Here is a 13,610-nt window from a genome sequence, read left to right on the forward strand (position 1 = left end):
CTGACGTCATTTCTGATGTCAGAAGAAGGCGGAACTGAGCGAAGGGAAGACTGACACGTCGGGGCGGGGGAGCGCTGCCTCCTTCTCACTAACGCTACGCTGCTGCCAGACAGAGGTAAATTTAAACAAAAAAAAAAGGAAAAGGATCTGGGGAGAAGAGGGCGAGGTAAGCATGGTGCGGCGGGGCGCCCCCCAGAGGATGGCGCTCTCCTGCCATGCTTACCTCGCTTACCGTGTTGGCACGGCCCTGCCTGGGAGCTTTTTCTGAAGTCCACTGCAATGCCCCCTAGGGTGCCCGGTTGGTGTACTGGCATGTGAGGGGGACCAGTGCACTATGAATGCTGGCTTCTCCCATGACCAAAGGGCTTGGATTTGGTTGTTTCTGAGATGGGTGTCCTCAGTTTCCATTATCGTTGAAAATCAGGGACGACCATCTCTAGGGACGACCATCTCTAAGGTCGATCTAAATGTGGAGATTTGGGCATCACCGACCGTATTATCGAAACAAAAGATGGCCGCCCATCTTATTTTGATAATATGGGTTTCCCCGCCCCTTTGTGGGGCTGGGCGCCCCTTTCGATTATGCCCCTCCACGTAACCCAAATACTACATTATATCGACAACGTCCCTGAACAATGCAAGACCAGTAAGTTGTTTGTTCCTTGATTTTCTTAAGAAGTATTTTTGTCCATTGATGCCTAGCTGGTTGTTGTGCGTCTCCTGAGTTTAGCATTAGTTTGCCTGGAGCAAGTGAAGCAGCACTGAGTCCATACGGCTGGCACAGAACATTTGCCAATAGATTTCACAGTTTGGCAGAAATTAACTGACATCTTATCTTTACTGCAGGAGAGACCTATGACAAAAGACAAAAAAACCCCAAAACATATATTATTTACAGTCATTGACATTGTTTTCTACTTTTCTATCAATATAATACACTATATAGATATACGCAATAGTATTTGAAATGAGTTTGCAATGTATCTAAGACAAGTTACACAATAATTCAGTAATGCAGTGCATTTGCCATATGATGGAAAGAGGTAATGGTGCTGGGGCTGGGGCTGCTTGATAACAATGACCATAATATGATCAGATTTGATATTGGTTTTTGGAGTAAGTACACACAGGAAATCGAATACATTAGCGTTTAACTTTCAAAAAGCAGACTATGACAAAATGAGAAGTATGGTGAAAAAGAAAACTTAAAGGAGCAGCTGCGAAGGTCAAAACTTACATTAGGCTTCTGAACCATTTCAACTTCGTACATTTATTGATGCAAGAATCCCTAAATGACTACAGAGATCTTATTGGATATTAAATGTAGAAGTCATTGTTATATCTAAAACGCTATCCTTTTTGATGTAATTTCGTTTTTCTTACTTAGTAGCCTTATCCTCTTATAAGGATTTGTGTATCAGTCTCCCCTTTTTTGTGGACTACAGCATAAAAATGAGAAGTTGGAAAGGGGAAATTGTTTCCCTTAGTATATTGTTTCTTTGGAACATTATGGCATATTTCTTGACAAAGTTTGCTTTGGAGTTGTATATAAAAATTATAAATAAAGAATAAAAAAAAAATTACATTAGGCTTCGATGCTGTTCAAAAATACCATCCTGGAAGCCCAGGCCAAATATATTCCGTCTATTAAAAAAGGAGGAAGGAAGACCAAACGAGGGCCAGCATGGTTAAAAAGTGAGGTGAAGGAAGCTATTAGATGTAAAAGAAAATCCTTCAGAGAAGGAACCAACTGAAAATAATAAGAAACAGCATAAGGAATGTCAAGTCAAATGCAAAGCGCTGATAAGGAAGGCAAAGGGAGACTTTGAAAAAAAGATTGCGTTGGAGGCAAGAACACATAGAGGGGCATAATTGAACGAAAACGTCTATCTCCATGGGCGTTCATCTCTGAGAACGGGTCCGTGAAGGGGCGGACCGAACCGTATTTTCGCAAAAAATAGACGTCCATGTTTTATTCGACAATTTGTGAGCTGAGCGTTTTTGTTTTTCAGCGATAATGGAAAATGAAAGCGCCCAACTCAAAAACGAATAAATCCAAGGCATTTGTTTGTGGGAGGGGCCAGGATTCATAGTGCACTGGTACCCCTCACATGCCAGGACACCAACCGGGCACCCTAGGGGGCACTTTTACAATAACAAAAAAAAAGGTTAAAGAGCTCCCAGGTGCATAGCACCCTTCCCTTGTGTGTTGAGCCCCCCCAAATCCCCCTCAAAACCCACTGCCCACAAGTCTATACCATTATTATAGCCCTAAGGGGTGAAGGGGGGCACCTACATGTGGGTACAGTGGGTTTGGGGGGGGGGGGGGTTGGACGACTAATAAGCATTAAGCAGCACAATTGTAACAGGTAGGGGGGGGATGGGCCTGGGTTCACCTGTCTGAAGTCCACTGCACCCCCTAACTACTGCTTCAGGGACCTGCATACTGCTGCCAGGGAGGTGGGTATGACATTTGATGGTGAAAATAAAAAGTTGTGAAACATCATTTTTTTGTGGTGGGAGGGGGTTAGTGACCACTGGGGGAGTCAGGGGAGGTCATCCCCGAGTCCCTCCGATAGTCATCTGGTCATTTAGAGCACTTTTTTGGGACCTGTTCGTGTGAAAAAAGGGTCCAACAAAAGTGGCCTAAATGTTCACTAAAAACGCCTTAATTTTTTCGATTATCGCCCTAACGCGTACATCTCTCCTCGGCCGATAACCACGCCCCAGTTCCACCTTTGCCACACCTCTGACATGCCCCCATCAACTTTGTCCGCATCCGCGATGGAGTGCAGTTGAAAACGTCCAAAATCGGCTTTCGATTATACCGATTTATTCGTTTTTGTGAGATAAACGTCTATCTCCCGATTTGGGTCAAAATCTAGGCGTTTTTCTCTTTCGATTATAAGCTGGATAGTGAAAATGTTTTTAGGTATATTAAAAGCAAGAAGCCGGGAAAAGAATCAGTTGGACCTCTAGATGACTGAGGAGTAAAAGGGGCAATCAGGGAAGACAAAGCCATAGTGACAAGGCAGTGGCCGTAGTAAGAAGGTTGCTAGGCTATATAGAGAGAGGTGTGACCAGCAGAAGAAAAGAGGTGTTGATTCCCCTGTATAAGTCGTTGGTGAGGCCCCATCTGGAGTATTGTTTTCAGTTCTGGAGGCCGTACCTTGCTAAGGATGTAAAAAAATGGAAGCGGTGCAAAGAAAAGCTACTAGAATGGTATGGGATTTGCGTTACAAGACGTATGAGGAGAGACTTGCGGACCTGAACATGTATACCCTGGAGGAAAGGAGAAACAGGGGCGATATGATACAGACGTTCAAATATTTGAAAGGTATAAATCCGCAAACGAACCTTTTCTGGAGATGGGAGGGCGGTAGAATGAGAGGACATGATATGAGAGTGAAGGGAGGCAGACTCCAGAAAAATGTCAGGAAGTATTTTTTCACGGAGAGAGTGGTAGATACTTGGAATGCCCTCCCGCGGGAGGTGGTGGAGATGAAAACGGTAGCGGAATTCAAGCATGCGTGGGATAAACATAAAGGAATCCTGTGCAGAAGGAATGGATCCTCAGAAGCTTAGCCGAGATTGGGAGGCGGGGCTGGTGTTTGGGTGGTGGGGCTAGTTCTGGGCAAGACTTCTACGATCTGTGTCCTGAAAATGGGGCTAGTTCTGGGCAAGACTTCTACAGTCTGTGTCCTGAAAATGGCAGATACAAATCAAGGTAAGGTATACACAAGAAGTAGCACATATGAGTTTATCTTGTTGGCAGACTAGATGGACCGTGCAGGTCTTTTTCTGCCATCATCTACTATGTTACTATGACAAAGCCATAGTGGAGAGATTAAATGAATTCTTTGCTTCGGTCTTCACCAAAGAAGATTTGGGAGAGATACTGGTGCCAGAAATGGTATTCAAAGCTGATGAGTCAGAGAAACTGAATGAAATCTCTATAAACCTGGAGGATGTAATGGCACAATTTGACAAATTAAAGAGTAGCAAATCTCCTGGACTGGATGGTATTCATCTCCGAGTACTGACAGAATTGAAAAATGAACTTGCGGAACTAATGTTAGTAATATGTAATTTATCTTTAAAATCAAGTGTGGTTCCGGAAGATTGGAGGGTGGCCAGTGTAATGCCGATTTTTAAAAAAGGTTCCAGTGGTGATCAAGGAAATTATAGACTAGTGAGCTTGATGTCAGTGCCAGGCAAAATGGTAGAGACTATTATAAAGAACAAAATTACAGAGCATATTCAAAAGCATGGATTAATGAGACAAAGCCAACATGGATTTAGTGAAGGTAAATGTTGTCCCGTCAATCAATTATATTTCTTTGAAGGGGTGAACAAACATGTGGATAAAGGTGAGTCGGTTAATATTGCGTATCTGGATTTTCGAACAGCATTTGACAAACTACCTCATGAAAGACTCCAGAGGAAATTGGAAAGTCATGGGATAGGAGGTAGTGTCCTATTCTAGAATAAAAACTGGTTAAAAGATAGAAAACAGAGAGTAGGGTTAAATGGTCAGTATTCTCAATGGAGAAGGGTAGATAGTGGGATTCCCCAGGGGTCTGTGCTGGGACCGCTGCTTTTTAATATATTTATAAATGATCTAGAGATGGGAGTAACTATTGCGGTAATTAAATTTGCTGACGACACAAAGTTATTCAAAGATGTTAAATCGCAAGAGGATTGTGAAAAATTACAAGAGGACCTTAAGATACTGGGCATCTAAATGGCAGATGACATTTAATGTGAGCAAGTGCAAAGTGATGCATGTTTATTTATTTATAGCATTTATACCCCGATCTTTCCCGCTTGATAGCAGGCTCAGTGCGGCTTATAAGCTATGGTACAAAGTATCACAGAGATAACACAAAGTATGGTACAAGGTATGGTACAAAGTATCACATAGATACACAAAGTATGATATAAAGTATCAAGAGATGTTCAAGTTAAAAGAGTGGAAACAATGGGGAGAGATGTGGGGGAGAGGATTGGAGTATGTGTAGTGCTGGTGGTGTGGAATTAGGTTCGAGAATTAGGTTGGGTTGTTTGGGTAAGCTTGTTTGAAGAGGTAAGTCTTCAGCAGCTTTTGGAAGGGTAGGTGTTCATTGGTTGTTCGGATGTGTCGTGGTATAGCGTTCCAGAGTTGGCTGCCTATAACGGAGAAGTTGGAAGCATAGTAGGTTTTGTATTTGAGGCCTTTGCAGTTGGGAAGATGAAGATTGAGATATGTTTGGGAAGATTTGGACCTATTTCTGGCTGGAAGATCGATCAAGTTGGTCATGTAGCTCGGAGATTCGCCATGGAGGATCTTGTGGATCATTGTGTGGGCTTTGAAATTTATGCGTTCCTTGATAGGGAGCCAGTGAAGTTTTTCACGAAGTGGAGTTGCACTTTCAAATTGTGGTTTGCCAAAAATGAGTCTGGCTGCTGTGTTTTGGGCGGTTTGGAGTTTTTTCATGATTTGGGCTTTGCAGCTGATGAAGATGCTGTTGCAGTAGTCGGCATGGGTGAGTACTGTGGATTGTACTAGGTTGCAGAAAGTTTGCTGTGGGAGGAATGGTTTTACTCTTTTCAGTACCCACATCATGTTCAACATCTTCTTTGTCGTGGCTTTTGCATGAGTTTCCAAAGTTAGGTGGTTGTCTAGTGTTACTCCTAGGATTTTTAGATTGTCAGATATTGGGATTGTGTGAAAGAGGAACATGAATTACAGTTATGTGATGCAAGGTTCCACATTATGAGTCACCGACCAGGAAAGGGATCTAGGTGTCATCATTGATGATACGTTGAAACCCTCTTCTCATTGTGCGGCGGCTGCTAAGAAAGTAAATAGAATGTTAGGTATTATTAGGAAAGGAATGGAAAACAAAAATGAGGACATTATAATGCCTTTGTATCACTCCATGGTGCGACCGCACCTCGAATATTGAGTCAATTCTGGTCACTGCATCTCAAAAAAGATATAGTGGAATTAGAAAAGGTACAGAGAACAGCAATGAAAATAATAAAGGGGATTGGATGACTTACCTATGAGGAAAGTCTAAAGCAGCTAGGGCTCTTCAGCTTGGAGAAAAGATGGCTGAGGGGAGATATGATAGAGGTCTATAAAATAATGAGTGGAGTGGAATGGGTAGACATGAATTGCTTGTTTACTTTTTCCAAAAATACTAGGAATGATGGCACACAATGAAGCTAGAAAGTAGTAAATTTAAAATGAATTTTAGAAAATATTTCTTCACTCAATGTGTAATTAAACTCTGGAATTTATTGCCAGAGAATGTAGTAAAAGCAGTTAGCTTAGTAGGGTTTAAAAAAAAAGGTTTGGATGGCTTCCTAAAGGAAAAGTCCATAGACTATTATTAAAATGGACTTGGGGAAAAACCACTGCTTATTTCTAGAATAAACAGCATAAAATGTTTTGTACTTTTCTGGGAGCTTGTCAGGTACTTGTGACCTGGATTGGCCACTGTTGTAAACAGGATGCTGGGCTTGAAGGATCTTCGGTCTGTCTCAGTATGGCAATACTTATATTCTTATGACTACACTAATGGCTGTATAGGAAAGTGCTGTTCTTGGACTCGTATATATCTCAGCTAATAGTCCTCATCTGCTTTTCTTCTGATAGTCCATTAGTAAGTTTCTCTCTAGCAGAGGTGGCAATTATCCTGTGTCCTACAGAGACTAGGATGATATTTTTGCAGCCATTCCAGTGAGCTGAGATATGAAATCTAGGGAAGTGCATGTAAAAATTGATTGCTTCATATTTGGGTTAATTTACGATTTTTATCCCTATTTTGGGACCATCTTTTTGGTTTGTTTATTGATTGACTTAAAACGTATTAATTCATAATGTGCACTAAGGGGACCTTTTTACAAAGCTGCAGTAAGCACTAATGTGTGCTTACTGCAGGTTAAAAAGGCACTACCGAGGGATGTACTCAGACATCATGCAGTAGTTTTGGAATCGGCATGCACTACCCATGTGCTAACAAATGTGTGTTAATAAATGCACACATCTACTGAACCTATAATCGTGTCAGCAGTCAAAAATGGGCTATAAAACTTGCAGAGGCAGATTTTAGTGAAGAAGGTTTTGCAGTATTCTCAGGCTGATTCTTTATCAGTTGAGAAATAACAAAGAAGAGGAGGAAACAGACCAATTAGTATCAGCAGGTTGACTTGATGCTTCTCAATTTTTAGAGTCATCTCAGGATCTTATTACTAAATGTGCTACTTTATTAGTGACTTTTCATTTTGAAACTGAGAACTTGAAATGATATTTTCCTAAAAAACAGATTCCATTCTGTGGTCAGACAAACACAGCTTCGTAGGAAGCAATTTCTACAGCTTAAGCCTAAGGTTTTAGCTGTAGGAGCTACATTTTTCGTTAGATTTCCTGGTAAGTATTTGGTCAATTATGGAAACAATAGGTATGTGTTTGTTGATCCCACTGATTTAGGGCCTCTTTTACCAAACTGTGCTAACGATTCCCACACGGCAATGCTGATGAAGCCCATTCAAAGTGATTGGGCTTTGTCGACATTGTCGTGCTAGGATTGCTAGTGCAGTTTGGTTTAAAAAACGCTCTTAGACACTTTCCTATTAAACAAACCGGTTCTTCAAGGATATGGTGCTTAGAATTTTTCTTGTGAGATATGAGTCAATTTGTATAATTTGATTTGTCTCTGTTTTTTTCCTGGGAGGTAATCGTGATGATAAATCCCAAGATGTGGACAATATGATGGATATTTTTCCTTTGCTGTTTCTATTTTTGTATTTCTTTTTCTTGCGTTTTCCTGTGCATTTCCATGTATGATAAATGAGGAAATTAAAAAAAAGTGAAGAAGGGAGGCCCCACATTCAAATAATGATGTGGGGACTTTCTCTACTAATTTACAAGAGGCTCTACTAGATTCATACCACCTGACATTCAGCCCACAGTGGGAAGTGCTTTGACTGCCCGCTACCAGATATTCAATGCAAGGCCATTTCCGGCAACCGGCATGAAATATGTGGGTTTTTCAATGCCGGCTAACACGTGAAGGGGCATAATCGAATGGAAACGTCTATCTCCATGGGCGTTTATCTCCGAGAACGGGTCCATGAAGGGGCGGACCGAACCGTATTTTTGAAAAACATGGACGTTTATCTTTTTTTGAGCTGGACGTTTTTGTTTTTCAGCGATAATGGAAACCGAAAGCGCCCAGCTCAAAAACGAATAACTCCAAGACATTTATTCATGGGAGGGGCCAGGATTCGTAGTGCACTGGTCCCCCTCACATGCCAGGACACCAACCGGGCACCCTAGGGGGCACTTTTACAAAAACAAAAAAAAAGGTAAAAGAGCTCCCAGGTGCATAGCACCCTTCCCTTGTGTGTTGAGCCCCCCAAATCCCCCTCAAAACCCACTGCCCACAAGTCTACACCATTACTATAGCCCTAAGGGGTGAAGGGGGGCACCTACAAGTGGGTACAGTGGGTTTGGGGGGGTTGGACGACTAAGCATTAAGCAGCACAATTGTAACAGGTAGGGGGGGATGGGCCTGGGTCCACCTGCCTGAAGTCCACTGCACCCCCCAAAAAACTGCTCCAGGGACCTGCATACTGCTGCCAGGGAGGTGGGTATGACATTTGAGGGTGAAAATAAAAAGTTGTGAAAGGGCACATTTTGTGGTGGGAAGGGGTTTGTGACCACTGGGGGAGTCAGGGGAGGTCATCCCCGATTCCCTCCAGTGGTCATCTGGTCATTTAGGGCACTTTTTGGGGCCTTATTCGTGGAAAAACAGGGTCCAGGAAAAGTGCCCTAAATTCTCGCTAAAAACGCATATTTGTTTTCCATTATCGGCGAAAGGCACCCATCTCCGATCGGCCAATAACCACGCCCCAGTTCCACCTTCACCACGCCTTCGACACGCCCCCATCAACTTTGTCCGCATCCGCGACGGAGTGCAGTTGAAAACGTCCAAATTCGGCTTTCGATTATACCGCTTTATTCGTTTTTGTGAGATAAACGTCTATCTCCCGATTTGGGTCACAATATAGGTGTTTTTCTATTTCGATTATAAGCAGGATAGCCAGTTAATTCAGGTTTAACCAGCCATGGCTCAGCAGGTAAAGATAGGCCTGCTTTTTATGTGGTCTTATTTAGTTGCTAAGTCTGGCTGCTTAAGTTCGGAATACCGGGATTTAACTGGTCACACGCCGGAATGCCCCCAACATCACTGGCTTTATTTTCAGTGCTTATCAGGCATTTTCAGCAGCCACAACTGGTTAAATGCCACTGAAAATGACTGAGACGTGAGTTAAATGGCTGCCAAGACTTCTGTTGCTAATATTTTGGGATTATGCTCTCACTTCTCTAGACCCCAGGGACCCTGTAATATCTACAGTACATAAGCATCATCATACCAGGATAGATCAAAGGTTCATCAAGATCAGTATCCTGTTTCCAACAGTGGGCTGTAAAGGTTACAAGCTTTTGTTAAAGTTTGATAAAGAAAACTGAGTTACCAATAGAGGAGACAGATGATTGAGTGCACAGTGGCAGGCTTGGATTTGGAAAGCTGGCACAATAAGAGATCCAATTGCCTGCATAAAAATTCTTTAATGTCAACTCTGTGTTTTCATTAGTCTTTTCCCATGGTTTGTCTTACTCTTTTTAACCTTTTGGCTGAGTTGTTAGAGAGTAGGCTTTTGTTCCCCTTTTACTTTTGGGTAAATATGTAGGTAGCACCATATAGTTCCTCTCTGTTCTGTAATCTTGCATCCATATCTGGCCATGAGACATACAGGAGCTCATTTTCAAAGCAGAAAAATGTCCACAAAGAGGGGCATAATCGAACGGCGCTGGCCAAATAGTTCGCCGGCGATCTATTGTGGCAGCGGCGCTACAGCTGGCCGGAACCGTATTATTGGAAAAAATGGCCGGCCATCTTTTCTTTCGATAATACGGTTTAGCCCGGCCAAATGCCAGAGTTTGCCGGGTTTCAGATTGCCAGTTTTGTTTTTCAGCGATAATGGAAAAAAAATGCCGGCCATCTCAAACCCAGCAAAATCCAAGGCATTTGGTCGTGGGAGGAGCCAGCATTTGTAGTGCACTGGTCCCCCTGACATGACAGGACACCAACCGGGCACCCTAGGGGGCACTTCTAAAAATTTAAAAACATACAAAAAAACCTCCCAGGTGCATAGCTCCCTTCCCTTGTGTGCTGAGTCCCCCAAATCCCCCCCAAACCCACTCCCCACAACTCTACACCATTACCATAGCCCTTATGGGTGAAGGGGGGCACCTACATGTGGGTACAGTGGGTTTGGGGGGGTTGGAGGGCTCAACACTTAGAACCACAAGTGTAACAGGTAGGGGGGGATGGGTTGAGTCTGCCTGCCTGAAGTGCACTGCACCCATTAAATACTGCTCCAGGGACTTGCATACTGCTGTCAGGGAGCTGGGTATGACATTTGAGGCTGGCATACAGGCTGGCAAAAAAGGTTTTTATTTTTATTGTTTTAGTGTGGGAGGGGGTTGCAATTTTAACCATTTTCCGGTAAACTTTTATTTCACCATTTGAATGTCTTATCGAAAATGCCCCTCCACATTTTATTTTGTTTTCTATTTTTCTTCACATGCCGTAGTTACTAGGCATTTCAGAAACAGGTCTAATTAGTACTCAATTATGATGGCCATTATAATTACTGTCATTCTCATTGTTATTTTTATGCAAAACATTAGAATGTTTAAAACAGGTGGAGGAAGATCTGTTTGTTAGTCTGTTTGGGGAAAAGAAATTAAGGTAATTTCAAAACATTGAGGATGGCATTTTTAATCAAAGAGATACCTCGAGCACCCGCAATCAAGAGAGAATTAGAGTAGGTTTTCTAATAGTTTTGTTAATGCAAAAATTATCCTATCATAACAATATATCTCTTAATTGCAGTTCAAAAGAGAGGGTTTTTTTCTGTTATATTTATTTTTCTTGTCTGCTTTCATTATTTCCCCCTTCACCATTTCATTATTTTTCTCATCTACTTCCTCCATTTCTCTGATTCACATGGGGATTGATTTACTCTCTGATTTTTTGCAGCTATAGGTTGAATATTTAAAGATACTTATGTTTTCTAAAACTATAACTGTTAGAAGGGAAAATTTGTGAGATGGTTGAAGTGGCAAAAAATATTTAGCACAATTCATAGAAGGATATTTTGATCATTGCCTTATAGATTCTGTTAATGCCTTCACTATCCATAGACAATGCACTCAAGGTTATTCACCCAAATTAATGCATGTCTTTTACTCACTTCTCAAATACTTTAGACCAAGATATTTATTCTTGCATCAAAACTGGAATCTCTCTATGTCAAATTCTGCAGCAGCTGCACATGTCTCACAATGGATATGAGTTTTCACACTTTCATTTTCCTCTCAAGTTAAAAATACACAGCCTATCTATAACCATCTTCCTATCATCAGAAGGGAATGTGAAACATCTTCTGCATTGTAAACCTTTAACTATGCAAACGCTGCTTTTAAATGACAGTACCATATAGGGGGTCTTTTACTAAAGCTTAGCTCGAGCTATCTGCAGCAGGATCTATAGGAATAAAATGGCCCTGCTGCAGATAATTCAAGCTAAGCTTTAGTAAAAGATCCCCATAGTGAAGATTGAAAAACTTCTCTCTTACAAGTGACTTGACCTTGCTCAGAATGTCCACAGTACCCTTTACAATATATACACCAGGGCTACTCAAATGGTGGTCAGGATAGGGACACATAGAAAAGATGAATGTTGGACACAGAGAGATGAAATGTCAAAAGTACAGGAGACCCTGGAGAGAGTTAAGAAAAAAACAGAGAAAAGAAGAGAGACATTAGTAAAGCAATGCTTGGGCAACAAAGGTAGAAAAAAGTATTTTTTTCTGAATTTATTAATTGTAGTATTTTAGCTTTGGGAAATGTGCAACCTCCCCCTCCCCCTTCTCAGGATTAGGGGGGCAGGAAGTGATAGATACTCGCTTATATGGTGTGAAGCCCTGCTCAACACATCCCAGGATGCACTGGGCAGGTCTGGGCACCACCATTTTCGAGGCGGCGCTGATGGAAAAGGAGGGAGGCCACCTCCTTCCTCCAACCAAGGTAGGGGGGTAGGAAAGGGCCACTAGACCACCAGGTGGAGTGTGTGGGGGGGATTGACTCATGGCCCACTGGGCCACCAGGGACATTTGAGGGGATGCTAGGGGGTTAGGGGGGGCTGGAGACCCACTGGATCTCCATCCCCCCGGACCTCCCGCCCCCGTGTTGCTGGAAGGGAGTCGGGTTGGGGGTCGGATCGGGGTTCCTGCGGAAGTGGGCTGCTGCACTGGGGGGAATGGGGGGCCTGCTAGCATGCTGAACAGGGCTTACCATTCCTCCCCAATGGTCTGCAAACCCTGCATTTTTTAGCTGAAAACAGTACCCACAGAAAAAGCAGGTACAAATCTTTGTGGGAAGTTTTCCTTTGGCCAGGTTTCACAGGAATTACAGGTTTGAAATGGTATTTCTCAAGCCCCTCCACTGTTAAACAGATACACTTTGCCTGTCTATAAACTTATATAGACAAAATTTATCTGTTTAGCATGCCAGGAAATTTAAATAAGAGCATTTATGCAGTCCACTACTAATGCATACGTGCTTTAGAACATTGACGCCCATCTTTAATGCAATTTATGCTGTTCTTGAGGAAAAATGTATAAAACATAAACTAGTCAAAAAGGTATATATATTTCAATAAATATACATTATTTCAACTTATGTGCTTATATCTCTATATATTTAAGTAATATAACATCCACATTTTGTCATTAAGAAAACCATTTCTCTTTTTCACATTGAGGGGCATAATCGAAGGGAATGCCCAAGTTTTGCTGAGGACATCCTCGCAAAACGTCCCGGTGGAGGGGTGGGGAAACCCGTATTAGCAAAACAAGATGGACGTCCATCTTTTGTTTCGATAATACAGTCGGGGACGCCCAAATCTTGACATTTAGGTCGTCCTTAGAGATGGTCGTCCCTAGACTTGGTAGTTTCTGATTTTCGGCGATAATGGAAACTAATGACGCCCATCTCAGAAACGACCAAAGGCAAGCCCTTTGGTCATGGGAGGAGCCAGCATTTGTAGTGCACTGGTCCCCCTGACATGCCAGAACACCAACCGGTCACACTAGGGGCACTGCAGTGGACTTCACAAATTGCTCCCAGGAACATAGCTCCCTTACCTAGTTTGCTGAGCCCCCCAACCCCCCCAAAACCCACTACCCACCACTGTACACCACTACCATAGCCCTTATGGGTGAAGGGGGTACCTAGTTGTGGGTACAGTGGGTTTGTGGTGGGTTTTGGAGGGCTCACATTTACCACCATAAGTGTAACAGGTAGGGGGGATGGGCCTGGGTCCGCCTGCCTGAAGTGCACTGCAGTACCCACTAAAACTGCTCCAGGGACCTGCATACTGCTGCGATGGACCTGAGTATGATATTTGAGGCTGGCATAAAAGATTTTTAAAGAGTAAGGGGAGGTGATCCCCGATTCTCTCCGGTGGTCATCTGGTCATTTCGGACAC

General features: G+C 42.7%; 1 protein-coding gene across 1 annotated transcript in view; it reads right to left on the reverse strand.

Moving 5' to 3' along the window:
- Positions 1–579: 579 nt before the first annotated feature.
- Positions 580–13,610, reverse strand: part of ADAMTS12 (ADAM metallopeptidase with thrombospondin type 1 motif 12) — a 744,436-nt gene continuing 731,405 nt past the window's right edge. Inside the window, exon 23 of the mRNA XM_030193011.1 lies at positions 580–853. Coding sequence (XP_030048871.1) covers positions 699–853 — 155 coding nt within the window. The 3' untranslated portion in view covers positions 580–698. The remainder of the gene's footprint in view (positions 854–13,610) is intronic.

This window comes from Microcaecilia unicolor, chromosome 2 (assembly GCF_901765095.1).
Source record: "Microcaecilia unicolor chromosome 2, aMicUni1.1, whole genome shotgun sequence".
Taxonomy (NCBI): Eukaryota; Metazoa; Chordata; class Amphibia; order Gymnophiona; family Siphonopidae; genus Microcaecilia; species Microcaecilia unicolor.